This window comes from Anas acuta, chromosome 12 (genome assembly GCF_963932015.1).
Source record: "Anas acuta chromosome 12, bAnaAcu1.1, whole genome shotgun sequence".
NCBI classification, from domain to species: domain Eukaryota; kingdom Metazoa; phylum Chordata; class Aves; order Anseriformes; family Anatidae; genus Anas; species Anas acuta.
Genome location: NC_088990.1, coordinates 11,165,201 through 11,188,473, shown reverse-complemented (window position 1 = coordinate 11,188,473; position 23,273 = coordinate 11,165,201). Strand labels below are relative to the sequence as shown.

The 23,273-nt window shown below is 48.4% G+C and overlaps 1 protein-coding gene across 2 annotated transcripts; it reads left to right on the top strand.

Annotated features, from left to right (window-relative positions):
* Positions 1-3,032: 3,032 nt before the first annotated feature.
* On the top strand, positions 3,033-23,121 carry SORD (sorbitol dehydrogenase). Of its 2 annotated transcripts, none has more exons than XM_068696221.1 (9): positions 3,033-3,192; positions 6,286-6,319; positions 7,034-7,198; positions 9,360-9,519; positions 11,862-11,980; positions 12,436-12,501; positions 18,016-18,146; positions 18,979-19,100; positions 21,888-23,121. In XM_068696221.1, exons 1-9 carry the CDS (start codon positions 3,133-3,135, stop codon positions 22,051-22,053), a joined length of 1,023 nt encoding a protein of 340 aa, XP_068552322.1. In that variant the 5' UTR covers positions 3,033-3,132; the 3' UTR covers positions 22,054-23,121. The 2 variants fall into 2 exon arrangements, with proteins under 2 accessions (XP_068552322.1, XP_068552321.1); XM_068696220.1 differs by having other exon boundaries at positions 3,034-3,192; positions 17,971-18,146.
* The last annotated feature ends 152 nt before the right edge of the window (positions 23,122-23,273 follow it).

Sequence of the window (23,273 nt, the reverse complement as noted above, 5' to 3'; positions counted from 1 at the left end):
TTCTAATTGATTGAATCACAGCATCCATGGAAAAGGCAGGGTGAGTGATGGCACGTACACACAACAATAGGTGAAGGTCTTGACTCAGACCAGAATGATCTTGCAAAAATTGATAACCAGCAGCCACGAAGTCTCCCAGGATGGATCCTCTTTTGTCATTACCCAGCTATCTGGGCATGTTGTATCTCCCTATATTCCTCTATCTGTCTTCCTGATGCAGCATCTTGTGAAGTGCTAGGAGGGCAAGGAGCAGAAGCAAACTCTGTGGAGCCCTCAAAACCCAAATAGAGGAAAGGAATTGCTTTGGAGTGTGTGGTTGTGGTGCGTAAATATTTTAAAGTAAGGAATGCTGGTAGATATTTTGAGCTCCAGCCCTGTTTGCATGTTTGGCAACACAGGACCACATTTTTGGAAGAAATCCTTTCGAGAGAAAACTATGAGGGCTTGATGATGACTTTATGGTTGAGAAGTAGTCACGGAATTTCCGTTCTTCAGGGGAGAGCATCCTATTGTGTTTTTTGACTGATTTCTTTTTCTAATTGTTTTTCTTTTTCTAACTGTTGACAAAGGTGCTGGTAGATTTGAACAAGTGGCCACACAAAGCCCCCAAGCCAACACGAGACCCAAGGCCGTCCCATCATTTGGGACAGCTGCAGTAGCTACTTCCTACCTACTGCAGGGAGCTTGGTGTCTGAGGAACTGTCCTCATCCTGCTCTTTGCTTCCTCTCGCTCAGTCACTGTACATCTTCCTCCAAGACCTGCGGATGAGTCCCCTGAGCCCATGCCACCACTCTCCACATCTGAAATGGTCCAGGAGTGTTTCATAACTAGCAAACAAGGAAAATGCTGATGTTGACTGATATAAGTGAACAGTCATGTCAACAAAGCACTTATCTCCTCACAAAGCATGGAAACAATGATTCTGACTATTTAGGTAAACACATTTGTGTTAAGCTAATACAAAATGAAGCTGTTTCTGTCAGTAAGGATTGTTTCACAAAGTCAATTTACAATTGAAATATGACCTTTGTAGCACCACTACTGTGCACTTGAGGGAAATATGTATGACCTCTGTGGTTAGAAAAAGTTGGACGCCCATATGCTTCCGTGAAAAAGAAACAAATGTGCAACTAAGTCCTAGGTATGTTTTGTTTACAGCTTTCTTTGGTTGGCAGTCAAAAGACCTTGCCAGGTAGCTAAGAGGACAAACAAAGGGAAATAGGCCATGGCAAGAGCTTCAAAACTTCTTCTAAAACAGGATGCCTGAGGACTTTATTGAAGCTAGCAAAGTCCTTATGATCTTGAAGCAAAAGCAGACTCGGTCTGCATGCTGGACCTACCTGCCAGGCAGCAAATACTGGCAGAGAAAATACAGAAAACATGAAGTGCACCTGATCCAGAAGGAAAGTGTGAAAGAGACGGGGAGGAAATCAAAGACCTGGTGCTGACAGTCATGGAAGAGGGGAGCAGAAGAGCTGAAGGGACCAGTTCTCCTGCCTCTACAAAAAGGTGCTTGTCTGCCCAAACACTGGCAAGGATCCACCTTCCTCCACATCTTGCTGCAGGGCAGGGAGCAAACACTTGTCTGGCCACGTGGCCGTGTGTTGGCTGAGGGTATCACTGCACCTTGAGAAGAGCCAGCACCACCAGCTCCTCCTGGAAGAGGAGAAGACGGCACTGAAGAACTTTAAATCTGCTGGGCTCTTCAAAGCATCCCCTGGTGCACAAAAGCACATTTAAAGCAGTGGAAAAGTCACTTCTGCAGTAAGACAAAGCACGTGGGGACTGAAAGACACTTTTTTTAGCTTGCTGAATGCACCTGCCATAATCTTGGCCTGTTGCTCTGGGCCGGTTTGTTACATACCGAGGAAATCTTGGTGTGTGCTGCAAAATGCAAGGAGCCAGAGCTGCTATGGCTCTGAGAAATGGGAGCGGTTTCAAACAGATAAATTATCCGGGACAAACACTGAGCTTGCGAGAAATTTCCTGTGACAAAAGGAAAGATTAGGCTGCATGGAAATCACCAGCTTCATAGGTATCCCTGGTCATGCTTTATTCTGGGCAACTCTGCTTATTCAGGGATTTATTTGAAAATCAGCAGTTTTCTCTGCAAAGCGTAGTTTGGAGGCTAACAGCACTACATCCCACAAAGGGGAGCCATGAGCTGGTGCCTCAGAAAAATGAGCGTGTTCAGGAGGAGATGGCCTCTCACCATCTTTCGGCAATTTGCAGAAATGTAAATACTCCGGCTTGTTCCACTGAGGACTCATCAGGAGCTGTGCTGGTGTGTAAACACTGAGTAACACGTTGCATCACGGCTTCCCTCGTACACACACTGCTGCCCTCATTATAACCACAGGGACAGCTCATGGCCACTGATTACGTGCTGACTGTTACTCTGATAAACATTGCCATGAATGACTGATACAGCTGATCCCGATATGAAGACAAGAAACGTTATCAGCCCCAGTCTGCCTTCAAGGTCACACGCAGTTACAAAAAGGAAAGTAAGCTCAGATATACTCCCATTCATGTAAGCAAGGAAATACAGCAGGAAAACGTAGTAACATTAGAAGTTCGAGCTATTTTTAAATGGTTCTGCGAAGTGCTGCATGACACATCCCGAGCATTTATTATTATTATTATTATTTTTCCAAGGAAGTGCCAGCTCAAACAGCTTTCCCTTCAAGCCACTTGGGGACACCGGGGTGAGCGAATTCCTTGATACATCTGCCAACGCTGCTTGCAAAATACCTCGGATGCAAAGCACCTTATCGCTGAAACTTCCTGAAAGCCCAAGCTTTTTCCCCAAAAAGTGATCCCTGCCACCGAGCTCTCCTCGTTCAAACCGTGCTCAGAGAGCACTCCCCGCAGCGCAGGCCAGGCCTCGGGCCCGCATTTTGCTGCCTTAAAGCCCAATTTCGGGGGGTGCCCCGGGGAGAAGGGGGGGAGGGGGACGAGGCCCGAGGCAGGCCCGGGGCTGCAGGCACCGAGCCCGCGGGGCCTGGGGGCGGCGCCGGGCCCTGCGCGGAGGGCGGCCGGGGGCAGAGGGCGGCCCCCACCGGCGGAGGCCCCGCCGCCGGCCCTTGGACCCGGGCTCCGAGCCCAGCCGAGCCGAGCCGAGCCGAGCCATGGCGGCGCCGGGGCAGAACCTGGCCGTGGTGGTGCACCGAGCCGGGGACCTGCGCCTGGTACGGGCCGGGGCGGGGATGGGAGCGGGCCCGGGGCTCGGCTCGGTTCGGCTCGGCGGGACCCGGCAGCCGGGGACGGCTCCGCAGCGCCGCGGCCGGGCCCGCGGGGGTCGGGGGGAGGCGGCGAGGCCTCGCCGGGGCCCCCGGGGCTGCGGGAGGTGGCGGCCGGGGACGGAGCCGGAGCCGGGGCCGTGCTCCCCGAGGGCACCCCCCGAGCAAAGGCGGGCCCGGAGGGGGCGAGCCGGGGGGCGGCGGCGTGCCTCGGCGGCTCGGTTTGCGAGGGCAACCAGCGACAGGGTTTTGTTTTTTTTTTTTGGATGGGAATTTTTTTTTTCCAGATGGGAATTTTATTTGGGGTTTTCTCACTGCTAGAGACATCAGAGGTGGGCATCAGTGCACCCCTGGCGCTGCCCTTCCGAGCTGTGATCCTCTCAGGCTGCTCCAGGTTTCCCTCCCTCAGTGTGAACGGCCCTCACTGCTTCGCCCCACTGATCACATGAGGAGTTTAGGCAGTAAGCTCTGAGCTTTTCATCTGCATTATTGATAGCTCAAGTTAGGTGAGATCATCATTCCTGTAATGCCCACCCCAGGCCCTTCTTCAATCTCACGGACCTGTTTGCCATTGGAGTCACCATGAGTCACTCAGCAGCTGCTCTGTGTTACCTGAAAGTGTATTGGCGGCTGTTTCGGTAATTCTCCTCTCCATCTTCTGCAGTTGCTGCCACTTCAGGTTGTATTGTTTCGTATGCATTTACCATATCTTCACGAAATGTGCCTCCTTTCACAGAGAACACTTGCTGCATCTCCCTTACATCCTCACACCTGCTGCTGTCTCTGAACTTCTCCATGAACAATGGACAGCAAACAGAACGTGTGTCCAGAAAATGCTTCCAGCTGGGTCACTCAATATTTTACAGATCAGATTGGAAGATTCACTGTCCACCAAAATATCTTGTTTTCAGTACAGATATTACTGAAGAAAGAAACACTTTTTTTTTTTTTTTTTTTTTGGAGGGGGGAGCTGTGAAATGCCACGTATACATTTTCAGCTAAAAGTTGTATTTTTTTCTTTTTTTTTTTAGATCTCTAGCCATGGACTGTTCTGTTTGATCTCTTTGAGATATCTGAGGCGGTCTGTGCCTTTGATGTGTTACCAGACTGCACACACATCAGACATTTTCTACATAAGGGGCTACATCGAGATCAACTTCTTTTAAAACTAATGTTCTGTGCTGTGCCATTGGTGGGACAACACAAACATCCCCCACAAAAACAAGGGCAGTTCTAAGCATTGAAAATTTCAGTAGGTTGGGCTGTGCTTTGGTTTATGTTCTAGTCAACAGAATTTGGGCCATGCTGACCACAGGCAGCACTGTTTTAATAGAGCTGCACTGTGTGAGCTGCATGTATGCATCAGGTTTTGTCCAGCTTTCCCTTCCTTGCCCCATTGATGTGTCCTCTGGTTCTCAGTTGTGATGCAGTCCCTGTGTAATCAGTCAGCGGGGTTGTGGTCTTGGTAATAGATGAGCTTCAGGATTGTTCTGTCTGTTTTTGCACTCATTTGTTGCTGGGATTTTAATTTTCTAGATTTTTTTTTTTTTTTTTTACTTTTCTGATACTTAGATTAGTGAAGTAGAAGGAATGGGTTGAGAAATACCACTGGGGTTGAGAATGCAATTTAATTAGCTTAAATGCAAAACAGCACTCCTCAAAAGCAGGGGGGAGTACCCCACTTTCTCTGTGGTAGAGCAGCAGAAAATCCCATGTTGTTGCTTCTAATTGGTGTAGTTAGCAGCTATAAAGTGATTGTTCATCTCATGAATCCAGAGATCAATTTCCTTGCTAAGATGCTCTTGCAGAAAGATACAGCCAGAGGTAACACCGCAAGAGAAGATTGCCAGCCATGGGCTCACTGTTGTGATGTCCACCAAATTCTCCCTATTAGCTGCAGGTTTTTTAAACAGGAGCCCTGTCAATAAGAGGTCTGCTCAAAGGTCTTGTGCTCAGTTTTGGGCTGTGGGCAAAGGGTGCTAGGATAAATGAAGATGTGAGCAGCAAGTGGGTTCTAATGAATTTGTGGTCAGCACAGCAAACTTTGGTGGGGACTTTCTTAGAGATGTGACCCTAGGGGTGGGTTTCAGGTGGATTTCTTGTGGGTTTGAAAACAAATGGAATGTGTTCCCATTTTCTTTCTTGAGTTTAGGAAGAAATGTATGGCTGAGCCTGTTTAAAGCTGGGAAATTCGTGGGTCCTTTCTGTGTTGCAGTATTTCCTTCACCCCAACCTTCAGAGGTGTTTGGAAGTGCTGTGTGCAGCGGTGCAACATTGCATCGTGCTGTCTCTAAAACCCAACAAAATTATCCTTTTGTCTTTTGAAGTAGCTGGGGGAGTTCAGTGAAGAAAAAATGTTTTTAGACCTTTGGGGTGGAAGGATAACTTGTGGCCAACAGCCAGCCCTCTGCAACTATTTCTATAAGCCGACATTTATCATTTATCTCATGCAGATCTGTCGTGCCAATTACAAGAAGAAGACATGACTTTAAATGCGGTTTACAGTATATTTACAATTGTTTTATACAACTAGTTGTTATTCCATGGTAAAAAATATTTTCTGTTATTTATAATATTACAGACATTGAAATATTACCACTTCACAGACACACATAGCTCGGAATCTTCCCGATTACGTAAGATTGATTTTTTATTTTCTTTTCTCAGTGCGTGGGGTGAGGGCTTCAGCTGAAACTTGAGGCTGTGCCAGGGCAGGAAAGTTTAGTACGTGACTTTTGTCTGTGCAGGGAAGGGGGAGTTACTGCGAAGTAAGTTAGACAGTAGTTTACAAACTGACTGTGTGCTCGTTCTTGCATGCTCACGTTACGCCTCTGTGCATGAAAAGTGAGGTGAGCTTAGCGAGGGAGTGTGGACTGCACATGGATACCCTGCCTTGTTCCACAGCAGTGTCTTACCAAGCAGGCAGAACCAAAAACCCGATCGACATGTGGGCTTGGATGTACCCTGGACTGACTTTCCACAAGGTTTTCCCGTTGCTGTGCACAAGCACCTGAATCCCTTTCTTTTTCTGTTTGTCCACAGGAAAACCGTCCGATCCCAGAACCGGGTCCCAATGGTAGGTCTAGAGCTGACTGCTTCTGCCTGCTGCCTTTGCCAGTCTGTTTTCTCACTCTCTTTTGTCTCTCCATTGTGCAATAAACATAAAATATTTCTGAGAAAGTATAAAATAATCCAAGAAAAAAATCTTCAGCTGAAACAGATAATGCTTTGTTTCCCTTTGTAAAGAATTGCTGGAGCAGCCACAGATATATCCCATTATCCAGCTTTTTTTTGCATCCTGTTTCATCAGTTCATGTATTAGACATTACACAACTCTTGAGACTGGTCAAGTGATCTAATTGTAGGACTAAATATTAGTAGGCCAGGTGTATGGGCTGATGGGAGTTTGATTCACTAACTCTCTCCAGGGATGAAATTGTAGCTTAGGGAGAAATTAAATGGGCTTGCTCTTTTCTTTTTGCTCCAATAATAGTCGTGTCCCTCCTAGATTGTATTAGCTTTCATTGACAGGGGTCTTCCCATATTTTAAGCTTTCCTGAGGTGCAAATCCTTCTGTAGTTTTATATTTTAGCAGGTGTCTCATGAATATGCCATCTATCCTAAAGTGTATTTGTGTGGTTCTGGCACGTTTATTCAGTGCTGGTAAATGTGGATGTTTCACCGCTGGTTTGGCCATGGTTCTGGGGTGCAGGGACAGCAAACATGACTCTCTCCCAGTGCTCAAGAAGGTAAGTTTTTCTACAAGGTACTTTTCATCCTGTTCTGGCAGAGGTCCTCCTGCGGATGCATTCTGTTGGGATCTGCGGATCTGATGTGCACTACTGGCAGCATGGTCGAATTGGAGATTTTGTTGTGAAGGATCCTATGGTGTTGGGGCATGAAGCTTCCGGGACTGTCATCAAAGTGGGATCAGGAGTAACTCATCTGAAACCAGGTGATAAGTATCAAATTTCTCTTTTTTTCTTTGTTTTCCTGCTAATCAGTTCCTGTGAACGCGGAGATATCAGGCTGTGCCTTTCCATGGTATTAAGTTATCTGGTGTTACGAGCTGTGAGTTGCACGATCTGACCTTCTCCTTCCAGGAGTGCTACAGTGCTATGCATCACCCAACTTGGCTGCAGTGACTTATGGCTTATGGTATTTTTTAGGAGTATCTTGATATCTTATTATATCTTGAGCTGCTCTGATCTTATTTTAATGCAGGTCAGAGCGCACAACGATAAAAGGTGCCTTTTGAACAAGCTAGAGGAAGCTTCAGGAACCACGTACTCTTGCCAACAACCTGCTGTTAATGTTTTTTCACTGGGTGTGTTTGTGAAGGAGCAATGGACCTCCTGCAGTGGAGAGAGGTCGCTGGAGCAACTGGACCAGGCCCTGTGTTGTGACCTCTACAGTTTGCTGTGCTCATGAATGTCTTAGAAAATGGAATTTTGCAGTTTGCTGACGACTGCAAGTTAGGCAGAGTGAAGAGGACAAGGGAGAGTTGGTAGGCATTGCAGAGGGACTTTAAGGGTGCCTGGGCAATGGGGTGCAGATGAAATTCAATGCAGATAAACATAAAGGTGCCCGTGGCAGAAGAAACCAAACCAGCTTCGTACCTAAAATGACGGGCTGACCATCACTGCTGACGAGTGAGGCTGTTGTCTCTGACTCAGTGTGTGGGAATGTTGGCTCAGTAAGGGAGAAAAATGCAAATCAGCATTAGGAAAGGCTCAGAGCGCATCATCACACCTCTGTGTGCATCCCCACATCTGGAGCTCTGCGTGCAGGTCTCTTCTCCTCCTTTCCATAGCAATGTGAAAGAAGTGAAAAAGATTCAGAGGACAGCAAGGTGGACCAGCAGATCTATGACAACTGACTAAGCTAGGAACTCAAGCTAGGAGCTAAATGGACAGCTCCAGGTTACATGACAGAGGTCTGAAAGCTGATGGAGGACAGGGAGAGGGTTGTAATGTTAAACAACCTTTGTTATCTAAATATTATAAATATTATCTTAAATACTATCTTAAATATAATAAAGATCACATTTTCTCTGGTTCTTCCAGCATAAGAGCAAAGGACAATAGAATCTGGGTGTGGTGTGCACCTAAGATGTAGCAGACCTACCTGTCTTCTTGGCAAAGGATCATAAAAGATGCTGAAAGATTACGTGGTGGAAGTTGACAGAGGTGTTGTTGATGGTTACTAAACACAGAGAAACCACATGTTTGCGATTCCCTAGAAGTGAATATAACAAGGCTGGGAGAAGATTCAGCATATCCTGCTCCTCTACCTACTGGATGTTCCCTGTGTGCCGTATCTCCTACTGTGTAGTGGGCTAGAATGGATCTTTTCTTTGATCCATCCTCTTGTTTGTCACTGTGCCTGATTAGGAGCCTGGTGGAGAGGTATACTGAGAGATTTGGCATTGGCTGGCTTCCTCTGCCAAATAAAAAGGGCTGTATTATGAAACTTGTGTACTTGCAGGTTGCAGTGTGGTCCCATGGTTGTTTGCCTTAGTCCGTTCTGCAATTAAACAATTATTCTTTGTCCTGCAAGATGTGTAGTCCAGGTGGCTGGAAGCACACTACTGTAGCATCAAGATACCTGTTCCCTGTTGAGCTCTGCCTGGTTCCCGGGCACCACTTCTGCATCTTGAGTTCCCTTGCCAAGGAATGGGTCCTTCCAGCTGGCAGCTTGGTGGCCAGCAGAGCTCCCCTGCTCTGGCATAATTATTTCCTGTTCTGACTAGAGATTCTGAACAAAATGTGAGCACGATGTGATTGCTTGGGGTGAGGGCTGCCTTTTCATCTGCTAGGATTGAGTGCATGGCAGCTGGGGAGGGGTTTGTGTGTGACTGAGCCTCCATCTGCTCAGTGTCTGTGCCTGCAAAACACCAACTCTTTTCATGTAACTGTGAAGATCTTGGTGGTGAGGCCACTGTAAAGGAAGTGTTAGGAACTTGCCTGCTGCGTGCAGTGTGATCTTTCTCAGTTACCAGATGTCCCTCATGCTTCTGTGCTAGGGTTTCATGCTCTCTTTTGCGGTTGTTCTCAGCTACGTGTACCTGCGTGCCCACCTTCTCCCTGAGTGACCGTCTCCTTTCATCCTGGCAGGTGATCGAGTGGCTATCGAGCCCGGCGTCCCGAGAGAAACGGACGAGTTCTGCAAAACTGGCCGCTATAACCTGTCCCCAACCATCTTCTTCTGCGCGACGCCTCCCGACGATGGGAACTTGTGCCGCTACTACAAGCACAGTGCCAGCTACTGCTACAAGTCAGTCGCTGCGCCCTCTGCGGAGCAATAGATACTCCCTGGGGGGAATAGCTGAAGCAATTGCCCTTGGCCCTTTTGAGTGTCACAGTGAGCGTTCTTTACTTGAACACAACATTTTTATTGCTTTCTGATCCGTGACTAACACGTATAAGGCTTGGATGGTAGCCACTTTGCAAACCACTTTGCAAAGGGTTTATCAGGCAGGTGTAGCTATCCCCCCTGGTGCCAGACATAAGCAGACATTTCAAGCATGTTTCTTGGGATGTCGCTGTTGTTTTACCCTATAATTACTTTCCTTTCCTTATTTGGTCCCTGCTTTTGATTTCTTTTCTGTTGTCTTTTTATATCTTTGCCTTCTTACACCGCTGCCTGAAGATCTTTGATTGTTTGAGCTGAGCTGGCTGTATTGTTGCTTCTTAGGAAGCACCTTATCAACTGCTGACACTTCACTCTGGCATTTGAAACAAAGTCATCCTAGTTACAGCACGAGAGGAGGAGAAAACCGTGTCTTTGCTAAGCTGATCTTTTTATGTGCCCCTGAGAGGCTCCACTAAGCTGCCAGCATCACACATCAGTTTTCATATGCAGTTGATTAAACTTGAGTGTGCTTTTAATTGTGCCAGGACTGACACATTTGCTTAAACACGAGTGCGTGCTTAAGTCCTCTGGCAAATTAATATGTTAGAAATTTGCATAAGCCTCTGCAATGTTGTACCCACCTAAATGCATTTACACAGGGAGTTAAAAATAGTGTAAGGTACTGGTCCCGTGAGACTGGTCTCCCTCTGGAGCTTTTGTTTCTCAGACTATGTGGAGCATGAGAAGGAAGGGAAGAACAGCTCCTCGAACATCTCCAGGATTTTTCTTTGGTGTCTGCAGAGGTAGCGTTCAGGATCAAGTTATTCTGAAGGAGGCATTTGAATTGTTTTGCTTCTCATGAGAGTCTTCTGGCAGGAAGCTCCTTTCCAAGTGGGTCACAGGCATCTGCTGGCAGAACGAGATGCTGGTCTGCATGGGCCCAACTTCTTGCTACCCAGGCCTGCTATCACTGGTTCTTGTGTTTCAGTAAAATAACATTTGCTAACAACATATCACAAGTTTCTGGGAGTAACTGGCTAGTTTGTAGCTGTCTTCTAGGGAAAGATCTGTTGTTTGTTTGTTTGTTTGTTTGTTTGTTCTTTCCCCAGTGTGAATAATTGGGGATATTACGTAGCTAAACGTTTTTGCTTAAGCTGTGAAACACAAAGCCTGCCACTCCTGGGCTCAGCTCAGCAATGCCATGGCCATCTGATGCAGAGCATCAAGAGCAGGAAGTTGTTCTGCACAGATTTTCCAAGAAAAGTTGATGGCAGAGCTCAGTGGGCTTTTGCACATTTGGGCAGGTACTGTCTGACCTTCTGCAGGACGTGATGCCAGACTCTCAGGCAACCAAACTCTTGGAGTCAGCCTCCTGGAGATAAGGGACGTATGGATGTCTTACAGCTGCCTTCCCATAACTGACGTTTACATTACTTTGGCTTCTTTTGGCCTGGCTGATCTCTGACGTCAAGCTTCCCTGGGCTGTCCTGGCACCTGCTGTGTGAGAGGCCACACTGGTGGTTTTCTGGAAGTCTGCGATTTATTTCTCATAAAATGTCAGCTCAGAAGGGTTTCACACCACTGCTTTTTTCTGTCACTTCTGCTTGCTGCATTACACTGCTGTTTCCGTCCAAAAGGTGTTTTGATCCCTTCTGTACACATTTACCCTGGTTGCTGGGAGGGTGCACAGCTGGAACCAGTCCACTGTTTGAAACACTTAATGCATTATATCCAGGGCACAATGACGAGAGCTGGTTCTGGCTGCCTTTGCTTTATGTGTCATTGCCATTGGCTTGTCAGGCAGCAAGATGTTTGCTGATCTCTGGAGGTAGATGACTTAGCCCAAATGAGGGGGCTGGGATCTCACCGGTGGGTCCCAGCTGTAGGGCAGCATTTGGGGTGATGCGTTTGCAGCTGCATGGTTTTTTCCAAATGGAAGGAGCAGCAGAAGAATTTTAGAGTTGACTTGCCGAGCACCGGACAGATGGTATGGGGAAGTTTGTGGGTCCCTCTGTTTGGTGCTTAGGCAGACCTCACTGGTAAGTGGCTGAAATGTACTTGATAGTACTACAGAGCAGGGGAAAAAAGAAAACATAACCTGGATAACCTGGAGAGCCTTCCAGCCCTGCACTTCTCAGGCCGTGGGTAAGAGTGTATTTTGCAGCTGTGATTTACACCTATGTTTGGTTTTCAGGTATCAGTGTTTTCCTCATCACCTTCATAAACCTCATTGGTGACTGTTGTTTTGTGTCTGGCTCTTGCAGGCTTCCAGATAATGTCACCTTTGAAGAAGGGGCCCTTATTGAGCCCCTTTCAGTGGGAATCCATGCCTGCAAAAGAGCGGGAGTCACTCTGGGAAGCAAAGTCTTCGTGTGTGGCGCTGGTAAGGTCGAACATAGTCAGTCCTTGGGTTCTCTGCCAGCTGTGGTGTGGGGGGCGATGGTCAGGGTGCAAGCTGTGCTTCTAGGCTCGGCTGTACATGTGGGTCATGGCAGATTACGGGGATGCCAGGGGGCCTTAAGTCTGTTCTTGCTCATGCTGTGCTATAACACTGCATTTTGAGCAGCCCAAACACAGAGTACGAGGGGCATACTGCTCCTTGCACCTTGAGGGAGCAGAGAAGTGGGTGGTGTTTTCACTGCAGAGTCCCTCTTGTAGCAATACTTTGTCTCACTACCCTGGGATTGAGGTGATGCTGTGATCCCCGAGCTGCCCACCTGGAAACACTTTCAGAGCTTCCTTTAGCCCAGGAACGTGGCGAGCTCTGGGCACCTTCAGAGCTTACGGCTGGTGCTGTCTGACAGCTGTATGTGTTCTTTTTCTCCCCTTTGTACCCAGGACCAATTGGCCTTGTTAATGTGATTGTTGCCAAGATGATGGGTGCAGCAACTGTGGTAGTTACAGGTAAGTTCTTTAAACACTTACTAGAGTGCCTTTTTTCCATAATACAGCAAACACTTTGAATAGTTCCTTATTATTCCATCGGGCATCCCAAGCACATCCCATTTCCCAGGAGAAGACATTGATCTTTGCATTAATTGGAATCTATAAAACATACAGGTTGCAACTGGTATTTCTCTGCTAGGTCAGCAGACCAGGCTAATTACTTCTGCTTTCTAGCAGAGACAGGTTGTGCAGGTGGAGTTGCTGCAGTGCTTTAAGAATAAACCAGGGGCTAGTGAGCGGTCCTTGGCTCAAGCCCTAGACTTCTGTCAGCCTTTGAGGAGGCCTGTTGAAAAGAGGCAACGCATCTGTATGACAGGCCTTGTAGTTACAGATGCTCTTCTTGCTCCTGGTGCCTCTGGTCACTGGCTGTTTTCATTTCTGTTTTGAGCTCTTCTTGACCTCAGTTTTCAGGTTTTGGTTTGTGTTGTGCCTTTGACTCATAGGTTTGGTTTTCTTGCTTATTAAATTTCCTCTTCTATGTCATGCCTATAAACACTAATTTTATCTGCTTCTAATCTTCACCTTGATAAGGCAGGCAGATCCAGCATGTTTTATACCCTGCTTGGTGCTATTCTTGGAACTTTGCTATGAGCAGAGTCTTATCTCTTGTTATGCTAAGTGCTGGCCTCTACATAGTATTCTCACCGTCCTTTCTGTGTCCAGCCACATTGTCCCCCTCCAGTCCTCCTTTGCTGTTCTTGCTGCTGTCCTGCTCGGGGGTTTATTTTCCACTGAATATCTACAGTGATCAAAATGACCTTTTCAGGCTCCCTGCATTTCAGAAATCCCGTGTTCTGGAGATATCTAGTCCAACTAGTGTTTGCAGACATGTTTTTGTTTGGCTCGGTCTGGGTAACCTCTGGAGTTGGGGATCCCACCTGTCTGGGTACCTGTTCCAGCACTGCACCACCTCCTAATGAAGAAGCTTTTCCTGGGGTCCATTCTGAACCTCCCAGACTGCAATTTGTGGCTCTTTCCCTTTTTATTTTCTGCAGCAACTGAAATGCGTTCATAGTCTGAAGTCCCAACCTGGCCTTTCAGAAGGCTGTTCTTCAATCTTTCTGCTTTTAACGAGGCTTACTTTGACCTCTCAGTTATTGTTTCCTGGTCTTCAGGTTGAGAGACAGAATTCAGGTTCCACCCTCTTGCCTTTGCGGAAGCATCCCTCAGTAGTCACTCGTGTCAAAACCTAAGGCAGATTGTTGCCTTCTCCTCCCCAAATCCTCTTGCTGCCAAGTCTGGGGCATATTTTGCTCTGCTGGCCCCACCCTGCTGGGGTGTGCTTAGCGGATGTAATCAGTCCAGGCTTTACATTTTGCTAAGTGTTGTCATCTGAGGATGATGGTTGCTATAGCAGGAATATCAGCTCTACCTCTTGAATCACATCTGAGGAGCCTTGCTGCAGAGCTGAGCTGGTGCTGGGGCTGGTGGGTGACCCAGTCCTTGGGTGGGGAATGGCCTGGTGAGCTGGCAGGGGGTGGTGGGGCTGCTGGCTCACCCTGCTGCCGCAGCCCTGCTCCTGTCCAGGCATATTCTTCCCTGCAGCTCAGGGAGCTGCTGTTGCCTCAGTTTGTGAACTGCTTCTGGGGCCTTTGGTGGTCAGGTCTGAACAGTGTGTGCCACCAGGCTCCAGGCGGCCATAAGAAACCAGGTACTGTTCCTGGTACCTGGTTTGTAGGGTGAGCAAGCTTGGCTACGTGAATTAACCCCTTTTTATCGTTGAGCCTTCATCTTGGCAATGATCTGGACCTGTAGGCATCTCCACATCCCCCACCTGACAGGCTGAGATGCTCGAAGACATGCATGTAGGTGCTGTCTCTAGTCAAATATTTGTACATTACACGAGCTGAGAAAAGAGTTTAGTTTGGCTTGTTGCCTCCGGGGAATTTGCTGCGCTTCTCAAGGAACTGCTTTTTGCGTCAGCTTCAGGAACCCATACCTCTGCGGTGACTGTCTGCTCACAAAGGCTCTCTTGTCCTTTGCTATCAAATTGTTTTAATTCACCGCACAGAGCTTTTATGATGTGTCTGTCTGTGAAGAATTTTGTCTATGCAGCACACTGAAAGATCATTACTTTAAATGTTTGTGTTTGTTTTGAAAAATTACATGCAAATGTAGAAACAGCTAGAAGAGTTTTCTTCTGAGCTGGGGAGAACTCACCTCCTATGACTGTATTGAGTGCCTTTGGCATAGCTGGATTCAGTGGATTTGAGAAAGCTGCATCGCTGCTGAGGGGTCAGGTCCCTTCTCTGTGACTCCTTAAGGCTGGCTTTTCCAAGAGGCTTAACACTTGGCCATACCTTTCCCAAAGGCTTTTGTGAACCAGAACTTGTTTTCTTACCAGCTATGGCAGCTTACCTGGTACAAATATTAGTTCTTCTGATAACTTGTGCTCTTCTCCCAGAAGTGCTTTAACCCCAGCAGGCTGACATTTTTCCTTTTTGGGGGGCTTTTGATGTATTTAATGACATGTTGGGTGCTGAAGCTGAATTTGTTCATGGCTCCTTGTTTCCTATTCCCTAGGATCTACAACTTTCTCCACTCCATTGCTAAGGGTGTGCTTGATATTTATGGACAACCTTCTCCTGTCCTTCTGCCTTGCTGTGGACATTGCTGTTGCTCTGAAAAGCTGCTTTTCTCCTTAAAGGCATGTAAAAGAGCAGCCTTATACCCAGCAAGTGAAGTGACAGTTTGGGTATTTGTATGACAGTATCAGGCTGTCTTGCTTTGCTCTGTCACTTAAAGTACAATTAGTATTTCCTAATTAAGGGAAATTATTCCCCTTGTGCTGTATAAATCTGAAGTCCTGGGTGCCAATGCCTCTGAAAATCCTGGAAGTCAATGTTATGGAAGATGAATAACTGGACTGAATTCAGCTCCTTTATGAAGGATGATTGACACAGAACATGTAGGAACTTCAAGGATATTTGCTGATTAAATTTACTCATTGGCTTAAGTGTGATTTGATAACTTCTGGAGGAGTAGAGACACAAGACTGGGCTACTTAGTCTGGCAGTGAAAACGTTAATTAGCTCCAGCAGCCAGGAAGTGAAAACAAATTTCAGCCTGAAGGCAAGATGCAACCCTTTAATTCTGTAATTGACCGGTTACCCAAGAGCTCTTTGGGGTTCTGCCACAGTAACGTTTACAACCTGAACGACTCCGTCCTTCTAAAATCTCACAAGTGTCCGAGCTCTGGACAATACAATAGCCTTCTCATTTGACAATGTGCAGATCTGGCAGCTTTAGGAAATGCTGAACAGTGATTCACTTAGGCCGAGTGCACAAAGATGTTACCAGAGTCCTGACTGAGTCTGATGGTATTGTTGCTGTGTCCTGCATTCCTCTCCTATGCAAAGACTTCCTTGATGAGTGGGTCAGAAAACTAGATGCCAACTGCAGAAGTTTGGGTTTTCTCCAGAGACTTTGCTGCCTGGGAGCTCCTTTTGTGGTCAGTTTGAAATGCATTGGCTGGCAGGGTGGGCTGTCTCTTCCTGTGCTGCAGGACACTGCCTCTGGGTGTACTTCTGCCAAAAAGACAGCATAAAATACATTAGCAAATGGGTAGCAAACGGTTGGATCCAGCTACGTGTGCTGCAGGCTGGGGTGCTTCACAGGGAGCATCCTTACTGTACTGTGAGATTTGAGAGACACCAGCCATGCCAGGCAGAACTGCTCCTTAGCTCTTCAAGTGCTTCTAACATAGCAGCTCTTGCTGTTCGGGAGGTCTCTGGGTGCAGCTCCATGTCAAGCGTGACCACGCACGTGGCCCGGGGCCCAACGCTCGGAGCTTGGGAAGGGCAGAGGTGACTAATGCCTGCTGCTGCCACGGGAGAGGAAGCTCACTGCAGGGCTTCCAGGGTGATGCTGCGCTTAGTTTCCATCCTTGGGTTTTCCTACATCGTCTGCTTTTTATTACCCTTTGTTCTCCCTTCTTGAAACTCCCTCCGCATCTTTCCTGGGTGCTCATCTCGGTGGGTGTGCCTGCAGCCGGCCTCCTGAGCCCTCTCGCTGCCGGCAGGGACACGTCCATCGCCTGCCCTGGCAGGAACGTCACGTTCCCCACACGAGGAGCAGGGCAGATCCTCTGGCCTTGCTTCCTTCCAGTGCTGGGGCTGAGTCAGAGCGGCTCGTGTCAGAGCAGCAGGCTCGCCACGGCTGTAGCTCTGTCTCCAGTTCTCCTTCTCTTCTCCCTTAATAGTTTTCCCCACTCCAGCCCCATCTCTGACTTCTCTGAAGCTGGACGAGGTGCTGTGTCCTGGTGAGAAGGGTGTTTTACTCTTTGTGGTGGGTGTGCTGTGAGTCCTGGAGAGAAATATTCCTCTGGGAAAGGCGTGATTTTCTCTGTCTTCAAGCCTAGGACCTCTGGCAGGAGACATTGCCAACCCCTCAACCTTGGCTGTAGGAAATCTTGGCCGCTATAGCCCAGTTTCCACCTTTGATCCAGGCTTCTTTTCTAGTGCAAACACACGCCCCTCTGGACAACTGCTTTGGCAAAGAGATCATCTGTGCTTGAGAAATGCTGCTTTTTTTCTGCTGTCCACCTCCTCATCTCCGGAGATGTCCCTGTCACCAGTGCTGCCTGGTGTTTTGGGTAGCGTCATGTGAAAGAAAGGACACGCAGCATATCTGTGGGCATTGGGGAGCAAAGTCAAAGCAACCATGTCTTAATCTGCAGGTGCCCTTGAGAGAGATGTGCTTGATGGTGTCAGCAATAGCCAAGCACCTTGAGAGCCAGGGAAGGAAAATGCAAAAGAAGTGAGTGTTGGGATGTTTCAGATTAACTTGATGAGCGTGTGCACTGTGTTTTTCATACCATCCCTTTTCACTAGTGGACTGAGGTCCCATGTGAATTAGTGAAACTGCCTCATGAAAGAGTGATTGCCAAGAGGCAGTGAGCAACAGAGCAGCACTGTTCAAACAGGGTGACCGTTGTTCCTGTACTGCCTTTTGCCTTTTCCTGCACTAAGGAAGAACACCCTCCCCTGTAGCTGGAAGGACTCTGGCATCTCCTAGGTCTTTCAGGTGTCCTCATTGCTCATACTTCTCCGCTTTCCCAAAAAAATGAACAGGTCTCTTCTTTACCTCCTCATTGAAGCCTGAGTGAATTTCAGGGAGGAAATGTAGACAGACCGTTTTCTTTCCTAGTTGTGTGCTGCCCTGTGAACCCATGTTCAGACCGCAGAGAAATACGCTTCCAGCAGGGCTCCTTGATGGAGGTCATCGACTTACATCAAGGCTGGAAGCTCTTTGGTCTGTGTGGGCTACGTAAGTTCTTGAGAACTATCTTGAGGTACTTGACAGCTGGTCACCGAATGAGGTCACCCTGCCGAGATGTCGGATGGGCAGGAAGCAGACTGCAAGCTGAGGTCCTTGCTTCCCCTCTGGTTTGTATCATGCTCCAGTTCGTGACATTTTGTCTTTCAGATTTATCTGCCTCTCGCCTGCAAAAAGCCAAGGAGGTGGGGGCAGATTTCATCATTCAGGTAAAGAACGAGTCCCCTCAGGAGGTGGCCTCCAAAGTGGAAAGTCTGCTTGGCTGCATGCCTGAGATAACTGTGGAGTGCACAGGAGTGCAAGCCTGCATCCAGGCTGGCATTTACGTGAGTACCCCTTGTTCCCAGGCGAGAGCAGTGCTGGCTTTTGCTTTCTCTTTCTGGGCTGCAGTGGTGAGTGATGCTTGTTTCACTACCCCTGTGCTTACTTCAGTGTGTTTAGTGCAGGGGAGAGAAGATGCTTGTTAGACGACAAACCAGGAGAGGTGATTCAAAAAATTTGGTCTTTGCAGACAGCATGCAGATAATTGCCTAATTTGCTGCTTACTAAAGAGACCACACTAACACCCCAGACCAAAGCATGGCAACGCAGCAGTGCCAGGGAGCTGGTACAAATAGGACAGCGTCTTTCATTATGTCCCAGTAAGCAGAATAATTAAGAAAATTAATTTCATCAGGTGGAGAAAGCAGTTAAGGACAGGATATTTTGTTGTCATGAACTGCATAAAGGGAGGATGTGGATAAGACTCTTCTCAGAGGCTGGCAATGAAAGGGCAAGAGACAAATGGGACAGGCTGCCAGAACAAAAATTCCAGTGAAACATCAGCCCCTTAGATGTTTTAAATCTCTGCTACTGAAACCCAGAGGTACTTATTGTACTTCTAAGTGCCAGTCATTTTTCAGAATGAGATTTAGATACCAAAATCCTTCAGGGATTTTCGAAAGATTGTTTTTTAAGCCTTGTTTATCTCATGTTTCACACTTAGAGCCTCCTGACAGCATCCTGCCTCTCCCCAGCTTCTCCACCGTGCCCCAGGCAGTCCATCATACAAGAACAGCTTTATTTTTTATTATTTTTTTTTTTTACAGACAGCTGAGCAGGCTCTGGCAACTAATTGCATTTTGCAAAATGTAATGCATTTGTGTGTCTTTTCTTCAGGCCACTCGTTCTGGTGGGACACTGGTGCTGGTTGGGCTGGGGCCTGAGATGGTGACCGTGCCCATCGTGAACGCTGCCGTGCGGGAGGTGGATATCCGGGGGATATTCCGCTACTGCAACACGTGAGTCTTGTGCAGGGCTGGGTGGGCTGATGTGTCTCTGAGTCTTTCATCCTCGATGTCCTTTAGAAATTCTTGCTCTCCACAAAGAGAAAGGGCATGGAAAAGGCTGTTTTTCCATACAGTTGGTTAAACCTCATTTCACTCACTCTGAAATCTGTCTGCAGTGCAGACAGTCTGCCTGATACGTCTTGCATTTTATCCCTTGGTTCTGGGTAGAGCCCTTCACTGTAGACTTGACCACAACAACCAGCCCGCCTACAGTCCCATTTCACACATCATTTGGCACAGAGAAAGGTACAGACACAAAAAACCCTTACTCTGCTGCAAGCAAGCAGGCCAAAATGAAAAAAAAACAACACCCATACTTAACATTTGTGCCCTGTAGAAAGGAAAGTCGAGGTACTAGAGGTGTTTTGAATGAGACTGACTTGTCCACAAGTGAGCTGACTCATTGAGAAGACTGCCTGAGAGCAACACAGCTTTTAGCTGCTTTCAACCCTTTGTGCTGGGAGGTGTTTAAGCAGCAGCATGGCCTGGTACTGGTCCTCCACACTGCTTTGTGAAAAGCTGTCTGCATGCTGGCATCTGCCTTCCTAGGTGTTGTGTTGTCCATTTTGAGGCAAAGGATATGGGGAATCTTAATTCTGGGCAAAGAGTCAGAGTCCCAAATGCCACATCCTGTGCCAAGCCATGCATACCCAGCCTTGCTGGTGGTGCCTGGCTCTGCTCGCCTTGCTCGTCATGGAAAGAAACCACATCATCAGTCTTGGTGGAGATCAGTGCATACTTGCATGAGCAAGGGCCATGTTTAGTCTTCGTATTTTGCTGGAGCTGAAGATATGTCACCAGCCAGTTTGAAGGCATATGCGCTCTCTACGGAGAACTGAACTGCACAGCTTGCAAACAAGCAGGTCTTTGAGCATACTGAAAGTTGGCCTAGCACTGAAGGCAGGAGAAGCCCAGCTGTCCTCTTTGGTCTTGTTACAGGGCTTGAGACACAGCATCGCACATTTGCAGCCTGGCTTCTGCTGTGCTCAGAGCTTCAGTTTCTTGCTAGCTGAGCAAGAATCATTGCCTAGTCTCTAGAGGTTGATTTCCAGGAAAGCTTTATAGGATTTAGTCTTAGCTACTGCCAAGCTCCTTCTTAAAATGAGAGATGTCTTCAAGTATGCAGTTTGGGAATTGGATTAGCTGCTGCATCTCCCATCACTCTAATTTGGCCCAACGAAATGGAATGGCAAGGCAATCAAATTGAGTGAGTCTCTGCCAAAGAAGAGGTTGGAAGCTGACAGGATTCTCTTTTCTTCTGCCTGCACTGAGTTGGTGAGTCTGAACTCCACAGCAATCATTCTGCTAGCAAGGAGGCAGAGCAAGAGGAGAGCAGAATGCAATAATTTTGTTTTTAATTCAGTACTTCAAATATACATTTTTTTCCCGTGATTTTCACTTGCTCAGCCTCCTGAGGATGTGTATTGGGTTTACATGGCAAGGACTTGGTAGCAGGGGGGCTGTAGGGGTGGCGTCTGTGAGAAAAGCCCAGCAGCTGCCCCATGTCAGATCAGAGCCAGCTCCAGATGGTTCAAAAAAGGGACCCATTGCTGGCCAGAGCTGAGCCATGAGCGATGCTGGTTGTGCCTCTATGAGAGCAGATTTAAGAAAGGGAAAAAACAACAACAACAACAAAACACAAACAAAAAAAAAATACAACTGCTGCACAACAGCAGCCGGGAGAGAAGAGTGAGAACCAACCCTGCAGCCCCCAAGGTGAGTGCAGCAGGATGGCAGGAGGTGCTCCAAGTTCCCCTGCGGCCTGTGGAGAGGCCCCTGGTGGAGCAGGCTGTCCCCCTGCAGCCCATGGGTCCCACATGGAGCAGATCTCCACGCTGCAGCCCCCCCATGGGTGGAGGAGCCCCCGGTGGAGCAGGTGGATGTGGCCTGGAGGAGGCTGCGGCCCATGGAGAGCCCCTGCAGGAGCAGGCCCCGGGCCGGAGCTGCAGCCCATGGAGAGGAGCCCCCGCAGGAGCAGGGGGTCTGGGGGGAGCTGCCGCCCACCCATGGGGGACCCGTTTGCTTCTGGGGGATGGACCCCGTGGTACAGAGCTGTGTGGGAGCAGTTCTTGAAGAGCTGCTGCCTGTGGGCAGCCCCCTTGGGAGGGACCCCACTTGGATCAGGGGCAGGGAGGGTCCGTGAAGGAGCGGCAGAGATGAAGTGTTAGGGACTGACCTCAGCCCACATTCCTCTGTCCCCTGTGCTGCTCAGGAGGAGGATGTAGGAGAGGGTGGGTGAGGGAAGGTGTTTTCAGTTTGTTTTTAGTTTCTCATTGCTCTAGTCTGCTAGTGATGGACAATAAATGACATAATCTCCCTATGCTGTGTCTGTTTGCCCATGGTGATAATTGCTGAGTGATCTCCATGTCCTTATCTCAACCTTTGAGCCCTTTTCATATTTTCTCCCCCTTTTTCCTCTAAGGAGGGGGAAGTGAGAGTGGCTGTGGTGGACTTCAGCTGTCCAGCATGGTAAAACCACCCCAGGGTGAAGCACAGCCAGCTGTTTGCGTATAGCCCTGCCTGCCTTTATGGTGCTTGACAGCCCGAAGCAGTTGGCGTGTCCCAGCTCACGTACCTGATGCTTGAGGTTACTTCTCCAGAAGATCATTTCCAGGCAAAACTCCCTTGGTTGCCTTGGCTGAGGAAATTACTGTAATGAAGCTAGGCTTCTCTATGCTCTTTCCTTACGGCTCTAAGCTGGTGACTGCTCTCATCTTCTGCTCGCTGTTTCCCTTGCAGGTGGCCCGTGGCAATTGCCTTGCTGGCATCCAAGCGGATCAATGTCAAGCCCTTGGTCACACACCGCTTCCCCCTGGAAAAGGCTCTTGAGGCGTTTGAGGCCACGAAGAGGGGCGAGGGGGTAAAAGTTATGCTGAAGTGCGACCCCACTGACCACAACCCCTGATACGCCGCGGTGCCCGGCCCTCTCCCCATCACACCGCCTGCCTGAGATGCGAAGCATGAAGCCACAGGAGGCTGATGTATGGCTGATGCATGTTTCCAGTCACCTTATGCAGGCAGTGCTTTGTAATAGAGCTAAAAAATCAAATGATAATGAGGGGCACTGAGGGGTGCATGATTTGAGTATTAGCAGGCAGATACAAATGGAGAACTAATAGGAACTAGTTTGAATCAAAACACTGCTCTTCGATTAGATGGGTCACGCAGACGGCTCTTCTCCAGCAGACCACACGTGTGGGTGAGTTTGGGTCTCTCTGCATGTGCCACACAGCCTCCCGCGTGGCCACGGGTTTGTCTGCACAGACAGACTGTGGGAGGCTGGCACCAGCTGCATGGGTGAAGCGAGGACAGAGGTGCTTGCTGCAGCCCTTCCCATGTGGCAATCCCTGGGCAGGGGATGGCCTTGTGTGAGCACACCTCAGGGACTGTAACAGCCTGTGGAACAAAACCCAGCCAGCCTGTCTTGGCAGGGTGCATCTGTACATTCAGGTCGTTCTCCCCATGCTCTTTACAAACAGCAAACTGCAGGCCCCAAAAGCCCAGGGCTTTTTCAAGGAGAAGCTAGGCTGGAGGCCAGCTGGGACCATATCTGCTGTGTAGTCCCCCCCCAGCAGCTCCCTGTGGGGCAGAAAGGACCGCTACAGAGCGGTCTGGAGTGTTTGCATGGACACTGCCCTGTCTTTGGCTTGGAGACCAGATGCTGGTCCTAACGTGGCTCCCAAGGAGTGGCTGCTGGTGGGGGCCACAGCTTGCTTTTAGCATGGGGGGACATGCAGTAGGAGCGCATCACTCAAAGGTTTTACCACTATGAAGGAATTGTAACTCCTCGGGTGTATCAGCCCTTCCTGCTGAGTTAGTGAGCCATGAATGAGGTACTAAGCGAGGGGACAGGTTACAGATAAAACATAATTTTAGATTACAGTCATGCTAATTTTAATACTAGGAGATCAATCTGAGATCCCTTTCTTGGGCCGGTACTGGACTTTCCACAATAAATGCTACCTACCTGGTGTCTCTGTGTCCTCTGAAGTGTGTGGGGTGGGTGGTTTGAAGGGGTCTGTGACCTTGTGTGTAGCACCTGGGCTGCTCAGTCTCACCAGGCTGTGGGTGAGCTCAGCGAAACCTTAAATGACCCAAGTGCTTATGCATCAGAGCTGATGGCAG